Below are 19,431 nucleotides of genomic sequence, written 5' to 3' on the forward strand. Positions count from 1 at the left end.
AAGAGATAACCGGGAAGCTGAATTGGGGACAGGAGAAGTCTTCTTCTTCTTCTTTCTTCTTCTTTGGCAATCACTCATAGCTGAGTAGGATTGTCTTCCATAAACACGGATTTAGCAAACAGGAGAAGTAGAGGTGTGAAGAAATACTCTACTTGGGTCCCGTTTCAGACTCAGAAGGGGAGAGATCTTCTGGAAAGAGAAGAATCCCAAACCGAAGGTGTGGTGATCCCCTGGGTCTGTTATACTGCGAGAGGAGCTTCAAGAGAGTGATTTATAGAAGTTTGGGAAACTTAAAGTAGTACCTTGTTTAAGAACCGAAGTATTAAGCTGTGACACCTATGCAAATAAGTTTAAGAAACTGAAGTTAATAAACTGAAAAGCAGCTGCGCGTTTAACCATCCCATTTAGAAGCCTATAACGTTCACTGAATTTAATATAAATAATTTCCCTAAGTACCCAAGTACCATAAAGTACCCTAAGTACAAAAAACTAACTACTAGTTGTAGGGAGGGCATGTGAATCCATTCTTTGCTGTTAAATGTTGGCTTCCTGGAATCTTTTTTCAATCACACATATCCAAATTATGCAATGCAGCTTTCCAACAGAAAGGGACCATGTTTATCATATTATACAAATAATATGATATAATGCTTATTTTAGCCAAATATCCTACAGAAAGTGTTATATTAAAAAAAAAAACCATTGTGTGTGTATTAAACATGTTTGTCTATAAATTTGTATGTCAAGAGAAATCCACACTAAAATGTTGTCACTAAAAATTTCCATGAACTTTTTTCTTCCAAAAATCACAGACTGGTGCAGAAATATGGTGAACCAAAAAGAACAGTGAGAAAGTGAGAGGAAACAAAAGAGAGAAGATTCACTCATCCCTATTCTAAAGACTTTGAAGAAGAAGACGACGATGGCTCAACCTGTACTAAATCATATTATGGCAGTTTATAAATACCAGAGTCTGGCTAAAGCAGGCATCCCCAAACTTCGGCCCTCCAGATGTTTTGGACTACAATCCCCATCATCCCTGACCACTGGTCCTGTTAGCTAGGGATCCTGGGAGTTGTAGGCCAAAACATCTGGAGGGCCGCAGTTTGGGGATGCCTGGGCTAAAGTGTGAGATCCAATGAATGTGTGTGCTGCTAAACTCTTGGAAGAGTACAAAGAACCATTTTTATTCATGTATTTTTATAAGCTGTAAATGATGGAATCTGTGCTTTTTCATGTGATCACCTTTGTTGAGTGAACTACAGGGGGGAGAATGTATGTCAGACAATGCAAGGAATACACTCTGGGTGTACTTGTCTCTTATCAAACTTTGCTGCCTTGAACTGGCATACAGTATGAAGGTACAGCTGTTTTTCTATAGGCTGGCAGGGCCTTGAATGTTAATTAATCATTGCCATTCAGTAGGAATCAAATGCTTTCTTCATCTAAAATATTTGTGAGGCAATTTTTATTGGAGTTCAAGTAAGTTTTCCCACAGAACCACTTGTTCAAATCCACTCAGGTCAACGTTTTGGGGCCCCTGCAACATTTATCATCCTTGGGGCTTGGGGTCAGACGAGTTCCTCTGGAATCAGACTTTGTCACTCCAATTACCTAACCATTCTTCAGGTGCCAAAGGTCCTCTGAATGTTTACCTGAAGTAAATCAAACTGTATTCATGCAGACTTATGCTCTTAATAAATTCGTTTATGAATGAAGCTTTTAAAGTGATTTTTCAGTGCAATAAAACACAAAACAGGGTTAGTGCATATTGTGGACTATGTGCGTCACAAGTTCCTCATCTCCAGTGTTGTTGTTTTTTCCTCGGGGGACACAGGGGTACGTATACCCCTAAATAGATATATATTTTTAATAGAAAAAAAGCACTGCTCATCTCAAAGTATGGACCACACATCATTCTTTCAGACCAAGGACTCAGCTACGTTAGTAAAAAAACAGCACTTTGGGTGCATTATAAATATGCAACACCAGATGGCTCTGGAGAACAAAAACAATTCTTTGCTATTTCACATCACTTTCCCCCCTTTTGCTATAATGATTTAATTTCTGATTTATTTATAGCGTCGTCCCCACCCCCACCCCACCCTGTGTGTAGATCCATCTCAAGTGAAATTGTGGAAAACTTCTAGTCAAAATGACTTGAAACACTCACCAACATGTGTTCCAACAATCACAGCTCTCCACCATTTATTTGCAACACATGGATTGGCAGATGCTATAACACGTGACACCCTGTTCTAGAGAAGGACCTTAGCAAACAACTCTATGCATAATATTTCTTGCTTGGTTCCAACACAGCTCTAGATGGACTCCTGAAAAATTCTCAAGATCTGGACAATTGGTATACACATGCGAGACAGAGAAAAAGTTCCTAGAAATATTCTCAAGTATAGTGTCCAATTTAGCCATGCTCCAAGAAGCCCACCTAAGCCATTTACTCAGTAAAGAGATAGGGCTGCTCATCCAACCTTATCCCACTGCTTTCTCCTGGGAAAACCTGACCTTTACTGCTGAATTGGAGCAGACATCCATTGGATTTTCCATGGATTAACACTGGCTCTGATTCAGGGCTAAAAAAAACAGGTTTTCCCAGGAACTGTATATTATCAACATCTCATTGTGGAAGAAAGAAGGTGCCAATGTAAATGGGAAAGACATTTAATAAGCATATTCAACATATTTTAGAATTAAGAGCATATTGTGATGAACAAAGAATGTTTTAAGTACGGTAGGTTTTTTTTTATCCTCTCCATTGACAAAAAGTATGGTTCAGATGAGTACCACTCTGTATACAATTTTCTTCTTTCAAGCCGGAAGGAGACTCATGATTCCTCATTTATGTCCCAGCAGAACTTGATGGGAAGCTTTTCCATTCTCTCCTTAAAAACACTGTCAAACCTTTCTCTTTGTGCGACTGTCATCGTGTTCTTCCAGTCTCCAACAGTGCCTGGCTCAGGAAGCAGACAGAAAGAAAGTGCATTGTGGTGGTCAGATAGATATCTATAACTCCAGATTATTTAGAAAATGTCTGTGAGAAACTTGTGAGTGTCTCTTCCTTCCTGGAAGGCGAATTGAGGTGTGCAGGTGGAGTGCATATGTAGAAGCCTCTGGTTTTGTGTGTGGCTTGAATGCCAGCTACTCTACAAATGCAAGGATAGCTCTATTCAGTGCTCTCTCTGTTGGGCTTCTGGCCCCTCGCGCCATTGCCATCTGGCCCTTGGGTGCTGCCTCACGAGATAATGTGGCCCTGAAGTGAAAAAGGTTTCCAAACTACTGAGCTGAAAGGCAAATATGACACCCTTCAATAAAAATAATTACAAAAATCTTAAAATAATGCAATGAAAGTATGTAATAGAACAACAGCAACATTAGGAAACAGCAGAATCCAGAGGTGTAGCATGGAGAGACCAGAGGCTCTGGGGCCCTGGAGGTACATTTTTGAGGGGCCACAATCAGGGCACCCACAACAGGCACTGAGGTAGGTGGATGCAGGCAAGCTCTGTTCACCCTCCACATGTACCTTCCTGAGGCGTCTCCCCACGTGCAATGTGGTGGTCAAATAAATATGCATAACTCCAGATATATTCCATGCCTAGTTGGGAATTTACCCCTCAGTGTAAAAAAAAGTTTCCACACTCCAGATTGGAAAGACAACTATGCCACCCTTAAATATACATACGGTATTTAGAAGAAGGCAAAAAACAACAGGGAGAGTACAGAATGGAACAACTCTAAAATTAGGAAACAACAGAAACGGAGAGATTCATGAAGACTGGGGAAATTTAAATCACCATCGCTTGATGCCTATCAAATGTCAAATTATAATAATAAATAATAATAATAATTTATTATTTATACCCCGCCCATCTGGCCGGGTTCCCCCAGCCACTCTGGGCAGCTTCCAACAAAACATTAAATACAGAAATCAAACATTAAAAGCTTCCCTAAACAGGGCTGCCTTGAGATGCCTTCTAAAGGTCTGGTAATTGTTGTTCTCTTTGACCTCTGGTGGGAGGGCATTCCACAGGGTGGGTGCCACTACCGAGAAGGCCCTCTGCCTGGTTCCCTGCAACTTGGCTTCTTGCAGTGAGGGAACCGCCAGAAGACCCTCGGCGCTGGACTTCAGTGTCCGGGCAGAACGATGGGGGTGGAGACGCTCCTTCAGGTATACTGGACCGAGGCCATTTAGGGCTTTAAAGGTCAACACCAACACTTTGAATTGTGCTCGGAAATGTACTGGGAGCCAATGTAGGTCTTTCAGGACCAGTGTTATGTGGTCTCAGCAGCCGCTCTCAGTCACCAGTCTAGCTGCCGCATTCTGGATTAATTGTAGTTTCCGGATCACCTTCAAAGGTAGCCCCACGTAGAGCGCATTGCAGTAGTCCAAGCACGAGATAACTAGAGCATGCATCACTCTGGCGAGACAGTCCGCGGGCAGGTAGGGACTCAGCCTACGTACCAGATGGAGCTGATAAACAGCTGCCCTGGACACAGAATTGACATGTGCCTCCATGGACAGCTGTGAGTCCAAAATGACTCCCAGGCTGCGCACCTGGTCCTTCAGGGGCACAGTTACCCCATTCAGGACTAGGGAGTCCCAAATTAAATGCCAAGTGAATCTGTTTGAGATTCTGCAAGCAACACCAAGCCAGTTCGATCTGCCACTGACTTACCTTTGCAAAGATAATGTCCTTTGCTGTAGTCCATGAGCTCCGCCTTCTTCCACAGCTTACCTGGAACAGGTCATTGAATGCCATCTGGATGGCAGATGGAGGTGCACATGTGTATGTGTGCAGGTTTTGTGTGTGGCTTGAATGCAGCCCACTCTATAAATGTAAGAATGACACCCAGGGCTGGACCCATCTGCCACTGCCATCTGGCCCCTGGTTGCTTCCTCAAAAGGGAATATTGCCCTCAGGTGGGAAAAGGTTCCACATTCTTCACATTCTTGATTTGAAAGGCAAATTTTAATGTTGTATTTTATCTTGTTTTTAAGCTGTATTTTAATTAATTGTATTATATTCGGTGTTAGCCACCCTGAGCCCCATCTTGGCTGGGGAGGACAGGGTATAAATAAAATTAATTTATTATTATTATTATTATTATTATTATTATTATTATTATTATTAAATGTGACTCATTTCATTATAAATATTTGACAAAAAGAGAGAACATAACAGAACAACAGAACAACTAGGAAACAGCAGAACCTGAGAGTTTCGTTAAAGCAGTGGTTCCCAACAGGTGGTCCAGGGACCCCCAGGGGTCCGCGAGCTATGCCAGAGGGGTCCGCAAGATGCTATTAGAATAAAAAATATATTAAATATATTTCGTATGATAACAGATTTTTTGTTTCGGCCGCTTCCTGCATGAGCAGAGTCTAGCGCAAAACTAGAATTAGATAGAGGCAGTAGTTCTGCTGTATGCCGTTAGGTGGCGCTTTACAGACACTACTGTTTTGCAAAGAGGCAGCACGTGCATTCTACTAACGCTCACCTCCTCAAGATGCTTTGCGCGCGTCGGCTTAATTTGTGCGCTACTGCGCAGGTACCCTGTCTTCTCCATTCCTCTCCCTCCTCCCTGGCGTGCAGTAGTGTTTGTAAACAAAGCGTTGTTTTTTGCGGAAGCTACAGTTTGCGTAGTTAAAAATGGACCGTTGGTTAAAAAGTGGTTCGTTAAAACGACAAAGGCCTACAGATGAAGAGGAAGAACTGTAAAAAACGTATAAATATGAAATATAAAAAGACTCTTAATTTGGCTCTCACTTTTTAATTTTAGGATTAGGAATTAATGGGGGTCCTTGTCACAATAGCGGCTCGATGAGGGGTCCTCGAGAAAATTTTGTTGGGAACCCCTGCGTTAAAGAATAGGAAAATGAAACCATCTTCTCTTGGTGACATTTCAAAGTAGTTACCAAGTGAATCTGTTGGGGATTCTGCAAGCAACACCAAGTCAGTGTGATCTACCATTAACTTACCTTTGCGAAGAAAATGTCCTTTGCTGTAGTCCATTAACTTCGGTGGCAAGAAGTCATAGTTTGCCCTGGGATCTGCTTTCATTTTATTAAATGTAGCCTGATCCACAACAGCATCCACCTCCTTTTCAGTCAGTCTCTTTCCCAGGAAGTTGCATATTTTCAAGACACAGCTTCTTAGATCCTGAAATAGGAAATAGTTTTGATGTGAGGCCATTCACAATTGAGAGGCACAACAGCCTAGTGACTAAAACTCATGGAACAGGCAGGATAACAAGCAGGGAAAACAAGCAGCCTCCATTTCTATTTGCCTAGTTTTCAGTAATTGCCACTGTTTTATATTGTACTTTTATTGCTGATTTTGCTCTGTGAGCCACCCAGTGGCAGCTATTTCAATTGAGCCCACAAACAGACAAACAAACAAACACTCCCATCCCAGACACAAGGGAGGTTCTGTGACATCTCTCCTTGGCATCAGAGGGCCTGTGAAATTACATATCTTGCTTGGGATCCTAACATCATATTATCATCCCCATAATCCCTCAGGGGAAATGCTTTCAGTGCACTATTTTCAGGGCCTGAAAAGCTGCTCCTGAGTCCATGGCCTCCTGGGCTTTTTTATCTTTTAGAAAGGAGGAGATACTAGGAGGGGACCCAGCTAAACTGGGGTTTTGAACTGCTTGCATTGAACACTCAAGTAAACTTTTAGTGGTTTCTAAACAGGCTGTTGCTTATGGGTGGATCTAAACACCGGGGGGGGGGACGACGCTATGAATAAGTCAGAAATTAGATGGTTTTAACTGAAGGGGGGGAATCCTATGGGAAATGTCGTTTTAAATAATTCCTGCTCTCTGGCGCCATCTGGTGTTGCATGTTTAAAACTCATTCAATTTGTTGTTCCTTTACTAATGCTGCTGAGTCCTAAGTCTCTACTGAAGTCAGAAGACACTGTTTTTTCCCTGAAGAAAGATTGTGTCAGAAATTTCTTTAATTAACTTTGTTTGGGGAAAAAATCCTTGCCATTTTTGTACATACAAAGATTGTGTGCCTTTTAAAAGGGTGCCTGGCTGGAAGAGCCCCATGCTGTTGTGTATTTTATTTGATGCTTGTCAGAGGCTGACTGGACACTGAGGAGCGGTGAGGCAGGAGAAGCTGCAGGATTTGGAGAGGGAAGACCAGGTGCAGGAGGAGGAGGGAGAGGCAGGTCAGGCTGCTGGAGTGTTAAGGGCTTTCATGCCTCCTCCTTCTGCTCCCACCTATCCTGTTCTTCCGATCTCCAGGTCCAGAAGAGGATTGAAGAGGGAGGAGCAGAAGGTTACACACAAGCAGAGTCATTGCCTGCTTGTGAAGAACTTGGATAGGGGAGATACATAAAACGAGGTTGGGGACAGGGCCTCTGCATTCTGGCAACTGCCTCATCCGATGCACACCTACAAGAAGCTGAGAGATGGAAGACTGATAGATGTGCTTTGTCTAACTTGTAAGCGTATTTTTGCCAATGAAGAGTAAATTCCTCACTCTGGACATTCCTGACTGATAGCGCTGTGGCAGTGCTTGATTTGTGAATCTGATTCAATCAGGACTGGCTCTTGTTTTGAAATCAGTTAATAATAATGCGAGGCATTTTGATTTCTGGAGCTGTTTAAAATGGATTGTATGAATTCATGAAGGTTTCAAGGCTCACTCAGAGTGTGTGCCAATTGGCCAGAGATGAGGGAGACACAGAATCTTCTTCAGTCAGGGCACTTGAATCATCACATTGCTTTCTTCCTCTGTTTTGTAAAGGTGGATTTTGTGGGTTATTTAGTAACAGTTTGAATAACATTTTGACACCTTACCTTATTCATTTCCTCATAGGTAAGAAATAGAATATTGAAGTCATCTCTGTGAGAGTACCAGCCTTCCAGGTGGTCCAGCCATGAACTTGCAAATACTGATGGGAGAAAAGTTGATTTGGCATAGAATGTAGATCAGATGATTTTTTTGAAAAACATTCCGAGAGGTGCAGTAGAAACATATAAACTCAATTAAACAATTGATAGGAGAGAAATTAATCTGGCATAAATGTAGAGCAGATTATTTTCTGAAAAACATCCAGACAGCATCATAACAGTCATATAAACTCAATTAAAACAATTTAAAGGAACCAGTTTAAGAACCAGCAGTGGTATAAACCATTATATCATAATAAAAATTCACCCTTTAGTGATTTGTAGCCGCTTCAACCTGACACAGACAGGTTACAAATCAGTCGGGTTTGCTTTAGGAGTGGGCCCAGTCCAGTGCACAGCTCTATGCTCTCAGTGGTGTAAACCTGTCTGCTGTAGATTATTTAGTTGGAGACATTCTGTATTACTGAGGTATGTGGGAAATCAGTTATGACTTCCTCAGAGCAACTAACAGCACCAGACATTCCTTACCATACATACAATTTATTTTATCTGTTTGCAAAGGAGGACTGGGTTGAAGGGACAAAAATGAATTGTTTTAGAGTGGCAAATAATCCTTACCCTTTCCAGCCAAAAACCTCTCCATGAAAATCCCAAAGTCTTCTACTTTTTCTAGTGTGCATGCAGCTTTGACAAAATGATAATAGGAAACCAAAACATCCTTTGGGTTTCTGGCCACATAAACAACCTGCAGGAATAATAACAAATTCTGTTTGTGTGTTGAGGTCCCCAAGCCTCCCTCAAATAAATTACACTTCACACAGAAATTTTTGTTTAAGGTTTTTGGCATAATTTTGGCCACAACTTTATTAAAATACAAAATGTGAGTAGTTGCTTAGGCATTGGTTGCGACTATCTGTCCCCACCCAGGGACAGAACAGACATCCACAAGCCTGCGAAAGTCAGCAAAGGAAAACATTTTAGGGAGAGAATAGAGCTGGGTGCCCTCACCTCCCCAAATGCTCCCAGGGGCTCTTGCGCAGCCCTAGCCCCTTGACAGGGGTTCAGACAAGAGCATGGCGAGCCCCTGGATTCCTTTAATGGAATACTCTTGCAGCAGCAGTATTGGAGGGACAGGCACAGCCAATCCATACCCCTCCTCCAACCAATTTTTTAACCAATGCTTAACCACAACCGTACAAGTTGTGACAATTTGCTATGCAGTAGGCAAAAACCAAGTGGCACCAGCCAATCAGCCAAATGGAGAAAATTCCTACCAGGCCCCTGCCCCCAAAGCTGATGACCCCATGACAGGCATAGCAAGGTCAAATACGAAACACCCTACAAATAGGGAGGGTGGGTGGGTGATCCGATGCATGCAGCGAAAAGAGAAAGCTCAACGCTGCGCGCAGGGAATGTATAACCTCTGGGCTGTCCATCAAAATTGGCAACATCAAAATCTCCCCAACAACCCAGTTGAGCCCAGTCATCTTCGTGGCCATCCAATCAAATCCACCCAAAAACAGAGGGATGTCTTACTAGACCCCACCGCAACACGTGCTCTCCATGAAGGAGAACATGCTTTGGCTTAACTCTCCCAATGATGAGATAAATAAGTCTAGCAATGAGATTGTTCTCTCAAACCTGACTATTCTTGCAATATTCTCTGGTTTATTTTTATGTTATGCACATCATCCTTTTAGGAAACTTTGGCACACTAACTGTCGCTGGACTACAACTCCCATGATTTCTGGCTAACTTTGATGGGAGTTGAAGCCCAGCCATGTCTAGAGGACCGTGAGCTACCCAACAAAAGGGCCTTTTCAGGGACACTGCTTCCTAAAAGAGGCTGGCATGATCCTTACTTTCCTATCTTGTCAGTTTGGAGCTTGAACCATTTTAATTTGCTGCTTATACCGCATTTTTCGCTCCATAAGACGCACCTGACCATAAGACGCACTTAGTTTTTAGAGGAGGAAAACAAGGGGGGAAAATATTCTGAGTAAAACAGTGGATGTATGATTTTTTTTGTGCAGGCTATAGCCATGGGCATGCTATGTGATCTGATGGTGAATTTGGGGTGACCCAATGCAAAAATCCCGAGGATCCATGTACTTTCACCACCTCCCCTCCCAGGCAGCCTCCTTTATCGCTAGCGTCCCTTATCTCCCTCCCGATTGCTTGCCGATCAGCTGCTCAGCGGCTTCCTTTCAACACCCCCTTCCCTCTTTCTAAAAAACAAAACAAAAACATGATCTGCTTTTCGACCCTGGGCAATTTGGCTCCAGGGACCACACATTCGCTCCATAAGACACACAGACATTTCCCCTTACTTTTTAGGAGGGAAAAAAAGTGTGTCTTATGGAGCGAAAAATATGGTAATTGCCAGATTTATTGCTTACTATTGTCTATTTTGTTGTGCTTCTATAGTTATTATATTATCATTATACGGTATATAACTCCTGGAAATCTCATTGCAGCAACGTATCCTATGCTGGTTCAGGGCAGACCTCTTCAACTCACTGCAGGGGTGTTTTAACCCATATAACTGGATGTAGATAGAAGATAGATGTCCATGCTGTTTAGGAATCATGGGAATCAGTTCCAAGCCCAGTTTTCATTCATATTGACAAAGGAATTGAGGCTTCTTGAAACTAAGAAATATCAATGGAATGGAGAAATGTCAATGGAAAATGAGGTTGTAGTGTAAAGTAAGACAAGACAACCATTTCATTTGATAATTAAGTGCCTACTTTTGCTCTTCCATTCCTTAATCCCTTTGGTACTAAGTAATACGGTAGATGGGAAGCAAAGAGACGAGGCGATGGGCGATTGACATAATCTACATTGGGGTTCTTGAACTCCAGCCACGGGACTCTGTTTAGTATATTCACATTTTCAGTTCCATTTCGATGACCTTCATGAAAAATCAAGCTCAAAATATTTTGAGTCCATGTTGTTCCTATGAACAAGAATAAGCTTCTTTAATTAGTTCACTACCATAAATGTACATAATACTTTACAGAATAAAATAATCAAAAAACAACATGTCTCTGAATCAAGTTTTTACTATCTGAATTGCAAAAGAAGAAATGATGGAGAGAAAGGAAGTCATGGGGAAAACAGGTGCAGATTTGGGAATCTGGGTGAGGAGCCTTGGGGACGCTGCAGGGGACACCTCAGCTATGATATAGAATTGAAGGCGAGAGGCAGTGGGGAAGCAAATATTGGTGTCACACAGGGCACCACTGAAATTTAGGACCCCAATGTGCACCCCTGCAGCAGCGATGGTTGAAGGGAGAAAGTGAAGCGTCACCAAGTTTAGTCACCAAATTTAATACCAAACCATTAATGGAGTCTGGTATAATCTGGTTCTTCCTATGAAAATGTTTCCGCTCTTACCTGACTTTGGATAAGTCACTACAAATACGTCACTGTCTCTGATTTCAAAATCTTCCAGGGAATCTATGTACTCTGGTGATGTATAATCTGCCTGGAAATAATATTCTTTGTGTTTGAAAACGTATTTCTCAGCTGGTTGCATTGCAATGGCTGCCTGTATAAGAATAAAGAAGAGAGCACAGTTCCCACTGTTACGCTAAAATGGGAAATCACAAGGAAATAGAGAAGTCGTTTTGGGAAGTTCTTCTGCACAATCCTATGCCTCCCTTCCTTTAGAGGTGAGCAACATAAAGGTCCATCATTTAAGGAACAGAAACTTGGCTCAGCATTGATGCAACAAAACATTCCCCCCATACTATACAGTAATTCCATTTTTTAAATGGTTCTGCTTTCAACTCACCCCAGTCCTTTACTATTTTACCCTCCCACTGTCCTTTAATTCTTCTTCATCTGATCTTTCCTCATTTCTGAGAGAACCTTTTTCCAGACACGAGGACCCTATCCAGATCCACCTTGCTACTATGCTTACTCTGCCCCCAAGATAAAGGGAAAGGTAAAGGACCCCTGGACAGTTAAGTCCAGTCAAAGGTGACAAAGGGGTTGTGGCGCTCATCTCGCTTTCAGGCCAAGGCAGCTGGCATTTGTCCACAGACAACTTTCCAGGTCATGTGGCTAGCATGACTAAACCACTTCACAACAGAACACCGTAACGGAAACCAGAACACACGGAAACACCATTTACCTTCCTGCCACAGTGGTACCTATTTATCTACTTGCACTGGCATGCTTTTGACCTGCTAGGTTGGCAGGAGCTGGGACAGAGCTCACTCCATCATGGGGATTCACCTTCCGATCGGCAAGCCCAAGAGACTCAGTAGTTTAGACCACAGCGCCACCCACACAATAAGGCGGCACTAGGCAACTCTCTCACCATGACTCCATTGGTTTCCTCTCTTCAGTCTTCCCTTGTTGACTTCATTGTTTGCCTGGATTATATAGCAGCTGTGGGAGCATGCAGACCCCAGGCTAATGGATGCATCCCCCAGCCTCCCCTTTGACTGCCTTTCCCTCTAGTCCTGTCATCTCTCTTGTTCACATAGCAATTGGGAGAGTGTGGAGTCACCAAGCTGCTAGTCAGATGCCCAGTCAGGTTTACATCTGGTTCACCCAGCCGCAGTGTGGAGCCGACCCCCTGGCCCCTGACTGTCTCCACATATTTTTATGTTGCCCTTCATCCAAATAGACTCTGGGGTGGGTTACAGCTTTCATATTTCCTACTTTTTATTTTACTTATTTATGCCTAGCATCTCGAGTGCATGTATGCAGCATGCAAAATAGCAGGCCTTGGCCTCACTTTATGCTGTCTGGCATCATAGTTTAGTCAGTGCTGCCATCCTGACACACATTCTTGTACTCAGGGGAGGTGGGAAGGAAGCAAAAAACTTCCCACTGGAAATGGATCCATGGGAAATGAAAGACTGTTGTCTGTTGGGAACTCTTGCAAATTCCTTCTCACCTCTTGATCAATCCCACAAGGCTTCTTGTCAGTGCCTCCACTCACGTCTTTTCCAGGCACAAAAATTGGCAGCACAGCCCTTTTATCTGAGACTGGGCTCCCTAAACTCCCCCACTGTAAATCATAAAGAAATCCCAAGATACCAGAGGAATGAGGCAGAAACAGGGAAATCCTCTGTGGGGGGGGGGAGGCTTCAAGAAATTGGGAGGATATATTCCATTTAACACACTAAATCAGGATATACTACCTTGTGAAGGGGTGGTTTATAAATATTTCAGTATATAAAAAAGAAATAACAATAAAATAAAAGAGAGCACTTAATATTGATAAACAAATAAAGTGTCATTAAGCCTGAAAATCACTTCTAATTAATTCTCCAAATTCTTCTTGGGTTGCAATGCTAAGAAATGCAACAAGTTTTTGGCAGAAAACATCGTATGTACAAAATAGTAACAAGAAAAATACGGCCTTTTGCTTTTCCCATGAATAAATCAAGTGTTGTATCCAATGCTGAATGAGCAGGATTCCACTTCCACAATGGGAGTTCCCCTTCCCTTTCCCTCCGTTTCCACGTTGTGCTCGAGAAAACCCCCCAGCCAGTACCCAAGCAGAAGTCGGTTGCCTGAAAACAACAGCAGCTATGGATACAACCCAATGTTCATCTTAAAGGAGTTTAAAGGAGTTTCTTTCTTTGAAACTTGGGCATTCAGTCCCCTCAAAATAGCTACTAATCTCTAGTGACACCAGAAAAGGTAATGAATTGTGACAAGAGTTTTCATGCAACTGGTGAAATACATTGTTCCGCATGCAAGAAGGAATAGACTTCTTGTTTGTCATTTAGAAGCCCTGTTTTAACCTGGAAAGATTTATTTACAACAAACCTACCTTTTCTTTTAAGAATCAAAGAGAAAGGGGAAGAGGGAGATTTTTTTCTGCAGCTTGGAGTATTTCAGCTTTTCACGGCTGATATATTCAGGGCTCTCCAGGCAGCTATCTTATAGAATTCTGTCAGCTGATGAGAAATTGTTTAAACTCTCCCAATGTTTAAACTGATGACTCTTCCTTAGCAAATCATTATTGACTTGTTGATTGGAAAGGCAGAATGGGCTTTGAAAAAGCCTAGAAGTAGATAATTTGAAGGACAAGATGTCTCTCTGCACTCCACCCAGAGCTCGTTCCTCCTCTGGTCACTGCTATGGATGCACAACCTGACTGCCTCTATTCTGAGTGTTTTTAAGATTAACTGGTCTCCACCCTGCCACAATATAACAGAACTATGAGTTGTGGACTCCATTTTCCATCAGTCTGCCTTGCTGGGACTGTTCTCCTTTCCCAGCAATCTTGACTTTGGGGGTGGGAGGGTTGCAGGAAAAATTGAGGTTCAAAGTCCAGGACTGTCAGGAGTCAGAGGATTCAACCCCTCAAAGTAGGTTGCCAGGAATGGATAAGACAAGGAAAGTTCTTACCAATGCTTTTTAGTCAATATTCACAGAGAGAGAGAGCCTTAGAAATGCAGCCTCTTGGAGTAAATGGTGTTGCTCTGATTGAGTCTCCACCCCTCCCTCTCTCCTATTATGCATCATCACTATGGGTGCTGAAATGTGCCTTCTGCCTCTGAGCTCTCTGCTCTCCTACTTTCAATGCCCGTCGGGTTCTGGGAGAGGGAGGGTCTGGAATGCTTTCTAAAAACACTGTGTCCACCAGCTGTTCCCCTTCTGATGCTTCTTCTTCCTCCTCTCCCATTATTTCCCAGCTTTCCCCCTCATCTGCCTCTGAGCTGTGATCTCCCTCAAACGCCTGTTGTAATTATGAACTGTCTTCTTCTTCTCTGGAAGGCCCAGGCTAGTGAGGCAGTCTCCAGCATTTCTCCTCTGTCCAGTCCCTGACAAGGACTCGGGACTGCCAACAGACAGATAGAAGAGGTAGGATTAGGGCTGGGGCCAGGAGTCGGAGGCAGGCAACGCCAGCAGGGGCTTTGGGCTTTTAACTTTGTGTCCACACTGCTTCATTCATTCCCCAAGCATATTGCCTTTACATATATGGAAGCAGAGCATAACCATTGTACCTAGTAGCCATTGATAGTATTATCTTCCATGAATTTGTCCAATCCACTTTTAAATCAAAGCAAGTTGGTGGCCATCACTGCCTCTAGTGAGAGCATTTTCCATAGCTTAACTGTATGGATACCATTCCTCAAGGTTTATTCCCTTCTCACTTTTATATTTGTAACAGCTTTGTAAGGTAGGCAAGGTTAAGTTAATATATGCACGTACTGTAAGCAGCAGTTTTTGTCAATAGATTGTGGGTGGGTGGGTGTGCAAGCCACATACAGTGCACCAGGCCCCCAAAATCCTGTTGGCATCCCTGCCTGGGTACAATAAGGCAATAGTTCCTAATCTTTTTTTTGGGGGGGGGGTCACAGACCCCTTTGAGAATATGATGAAGCTATGGACCTCCTCCCCAGAAGAATAACATTTGGCATACAATTTATTGCAGGGTGTGTGTGTGTCATTTTTGAGCCTGGTTCACAAACCCCCTGAAGTCTACCAAGGGGTCCATGGATCCCAAGACTAAGGTTTCGGCATGAGTAAGTCTGTTACTCTTTTGAACTCTCCAGTTAGATCTTTAACAGCCTGCACTGAAAGCAATTTGAAACTTTGACCCCAGGTAGGGTTGCAATCTTCTGTTGAATCCAAGCCTTGGTGACTGGAGGCTCAACATAGGACAGTACTTGCCAGGGAAACCATAACTTGCCCATGGAGAAACCACTAGAGGCAAGCATAGTTCCCCTGTTAGTAAATAGTTCCCCTTATTTTAGTATCTAATGAACAATTAGCATCTGATCAAGGGACTCGCCTCAGAAAATATTTGCTTTATTTAAGTAGGAAAAAATATTTTAAAGCGCTTATCTCTTAATATGCAGAGACAGTGATGGAAATGAATACCAAGCTGTAGTCTTGAGAGCTGCTTTATCTACCAAGTTTTCTGCAGCCATAAACAAACAGCACCCCAAGTTTGGCTACAGGGGAAGAGCCCCACAGCTCTTTTGCAACTGCTATTGCAAAACTTTTGATTGCAACAGACATAAATATGTATCTCAATTGTGCTTGTGTTATCTTTCCCACCACTCCCTTTGGCAATAGGTAGGGCACAGTTTTGCACCATCAGCTTCCGTGCAAAGTATTTATTGATTAAATAATGGGCAGCTGAGTCTAAGCCCAACCAGCTCCAACTAAAGCATTTCCAAACTGAAGATGAGATCAAGCAGACCGTGGTGCATAGCTGTCAAATTCTCCCTTTTTAAAAGGGAAATTCCCTTACGCTGAATAGGCTTCCTCGTGAGAAAAGGGAAAACTTGACAGCTATGCCGTCGCGAGAGCACGGTCCACATAAAATTTGCCACACAGAGACCAACTTAGCTACCATCTCGGTGGAGAGGGAGGAGGTGAACCCTCACTTATCCCTGAGTGCTGCGCACCATGTGTACTGCAATAAGGGACACGGGTGGTGCTGTGGTCTAAAACACTGAGCCTCTTGGGCTTGCTGATCAGAAGGGCAGCAGTTCGAATCCCCACGACGAGGTGAGCTCCTGTTGCTCTGTCCCAGCTCCTGCCATCCTCGCAGTTAGAAAGCACACCAGTGCAAGTAGATAAATAGGTACCGCTGTGGCAGGAAGGTAAACTGTGTTTCCATGTGCTCTGGTTTCCGTCACGGTGTTCCTCTGTGCCAGAAGCAGTTTAGTCATGCTGGCCACATGATCTGGAAAGCTGTTGGTGGACAAACACCGGCTCGCTTGGCCTGAAAGTGAGATGAGTGCCACACCCCATAGTCGCCTTTGACTGGACTTAACCATCCAGGGGTCCTTTACCTCTCTCTTTTTTAACTACTTAATCAAAAGAGGGAAACCCAAAAATCAAAAAGAAAAGAGATAAATGGGCTCAAGACTCACTTTCCTCAACTAGTGTGGCGAAATGGTTAGAGTGTTGGACTAGGACCTGGTAGGGCAGGGTTTGAATCCCCACACAGTGTCATGAAGCTCACTGCGTGACTTTGGGCCAGTCAGTCACCATCTCTTAGCTTAACCTACCTCACAGGGTTGTTGCGAGGAAGAAATGGGGAGGAGAACCATGTACACCACTTTGAGATCCTTGGAAGATAAAGGTAGTATATAAATGTAATTCATCATCAGTATCATCATCATCATCATCATCATCATCATCATCATCATCATCATCCTAACAACCTCCTTGTCAATGTTGCTCTGGATAACAATCTCAGACCCTGACACTGATTTGAAGGCCACAAACACCTGTTTAAATCTTAACAAAGAATACAGAAACCAAAAAAATCTTCAGACAGAAACTTGGCACCAGCAATTAAAGCGTAGTATAAAAGATAAAGACTGGAGAAAACTGGAACCCCTCCTACCCCACAGGGGCACCTGCGCAAAAATGGTTTCCCTCAGAACAAAGCACTGGGTGTGTAACTGCAGCTCAAAATGGCCTTTCTTGAGAAATTATTTGCTCACATTACCTAGAGCAAAAGGAGAGCAACCTTTGCACCTGATTAAACCAGTAAACAACTTTGGACACACTGCCTGCCCCTGCTGATCTACGAAAAAGCAACAGATACTGTACTTTTTTCCCCTCCTCCCCTTCAAGAGAATTATGGGTGCTTGGTCTGCTGGGGCCTCTGCTTCCCCTGTGGCTATCAGGTCAGAAATTTCCTAGGTCTTGCTTGGCGGTGATTTTCCAGGGTCTTAATGCTTGGCTGCCATTTTGTATGGTGCATTTCCCTCCTGGTAAACCCACACACTTGATGGGGCCTTGTTAGGACCTTCTCGCTTATTTTCTGCTGGGTTAAACCCTTTCCCAAATCCTAAGCATAGCTGCCAAGTTATCCCTTTTTTAAAGGGATTTTCCATTATGCTGAATAGGCTTCCTCGCGAGAAAAGGGAAAACTTGGCAGCTATGCTCCTAAGTTTTCTATCTTTTTACTGTTTTGTCTAGATTCATGATGTTTCCAGTGAAGGGCAAGAGTAGACCCAAGCACAAGGGTTATTTGTGAAAGCTGAAATCACTTCCATGATTTCTTGTAGACAATTCATCCCTCTTTAAATTCTCTTTAAAATAAAATACAGTTCAGTGGCATTTTTTCAAGAAGCTTCATCATATGCTGTAATTGCAGGCCAAGGTGTGTTCAATGTTATTGTTTGAGACTCTTTCCTGCCATGGCATGTAACCCTCCAACAGTTTGACTTCAACCGCGGAGGCACATTCCTCCATTGCCTCCAGAGACAGACAGATGCCAACAACAACAATTATTGTTATTATGTTCATATGTAACACTTAATATGTGGAAAGCACTTGACAGTGATTATGTCTTTCATCCCTGCTAATATCCTGGGTTGTCACTATCATAATGCACATCTTAGTTCTAAGCTGCAGTTACACGCCCAGTGCTTTGTTGCTGCTGCTATTATCGGATACAGTAGCATTTGTCATCATCTTATTTTTATTTAAATACATATATATACTTCCAGTTCCCTTTACAGTGCCATCACATCACAAGTGCATTTTACTTGGAAACAGAGAAGTCACTCTGTTGTCACAAAGTTGTCTTTATGCAAAAAGATCAACTCATTGTCATCTGCTAGGATCCTCAAAGCCAATTCTTGGGAAATGAGATTACCCAAATTTTGACTTCATGCTATGAAAATTGCTGCATTACCAACTGAGTTGGTGAAGCAATATCTGTGATGATACTGTTTAGTAGTACATATATCCTTGTGAGACAGGAATTCCAGCAATGACTGTTATGGGGACGAAACTCAGTAGCAGGCTATGTGTCAATAATTATCTGGGACTGACTACCATCAAAGTTCGTATTGACCTACTTGTTGGCAAAATGCATATCCCTTTAAACACACCACCTCAAGAGGAGAGGGATGTTTTGCAAGTGAGAAACCAGGTCATTGAATCTGCCTGAATGGTGTACATATAACCCAGAATGTAGATCCAAACCCAAACTAAAGCAAAGCTTTATTTTATTGTAAGAAAAGCGAGAAGGAGATTGTCAGGCTGCATGGTAGCATTAATTATTAAAACTTACCGTACCCATTCATAACTCTAAAGAGAGAAAAAGTTCCTACTGCTACAAGAAAGAGCTTGTGTCAGAAGTTGCTTATCTTAGGCTCAAGGGTGTAAGGAATGGAATACAGCTCCATCTGTGAAGCAGCTCTGACCAAAATACAGGGATGGGATTTGTACACCTCCATGTTTGCTCTGGCGCAACAGAAATCCCCTTCAGGGATTTCTGAATCCAATATTGCATCATTGGGAGCGTAGGTACCTAGACGGAGCTCAGATAGGATTCTTTCTAACTAAAACCAAGCTCTTAAATACCTTTTCCACTCACCAAATTCATGTGAAATGTGGACTTTGGGGTACAAGGTGATGGTGTGCTGGGTGCCTTTTTTGGGTTGCCAAATCTCCAGCTCCCAATGAAACAGGGGCAGGTCTGCCACGGGCACACACCTTACAGAGGGTCACCAAACCAAAATGCAGGGGAACCACTACCTTACTGAGACTGGTTGCTTCCCTTCCAGGGATTGACTATAAAAGCAAGTG

At 42.9% G+C, this 19,431-nt stretch overlaps 1 protein-coding gene across 1 annotated transcript; it reads right to left on the bottom strand.

Moving 5' to 3' along the window:
* Nucleotides 1-2,674: 2,674 nt before the first annotated feature.
* Nucleotides 2,675-11,428, bottom strand: LOC118082150 (amine sulfotransferase-like). The gene is made up of 6 exons (XM_035109151.2): nt 11,287-11,428; nt 10,638-10,846; nt 8,506-8,632; nt 7,834-7,928; nt 5,999-6,179; nt 2,675-2,968 (listed from the first exon to the last, which is right to left on the bottom strand). Exons 1-6 carry the CDS (start codon nt 11,426-11,428, stop codon nt 2,844-2,846), a joined length of 879 nt encoding a protein of 292 aa, XP_034965042.1. The 3' UTR covers nt 2,675-2,843.
* Between the last annotated feature and the right edge of the window lie 8,003 nt (nt 11,429-19,431).

This window comes from Zootoca vivipara, chromosome 3 (assembly GCF_963506605.1).
Source record: "Zootoca vivipara chromosome 3, rZooViv1.1, whole genome shotgun sequence".
NCBI classification, from domain to species: Eukaryota; Metazoa; Chordata; class Lepidosauria; order Squamata; family Lacertidae; genus Zootoca; species Zootoca vivipara.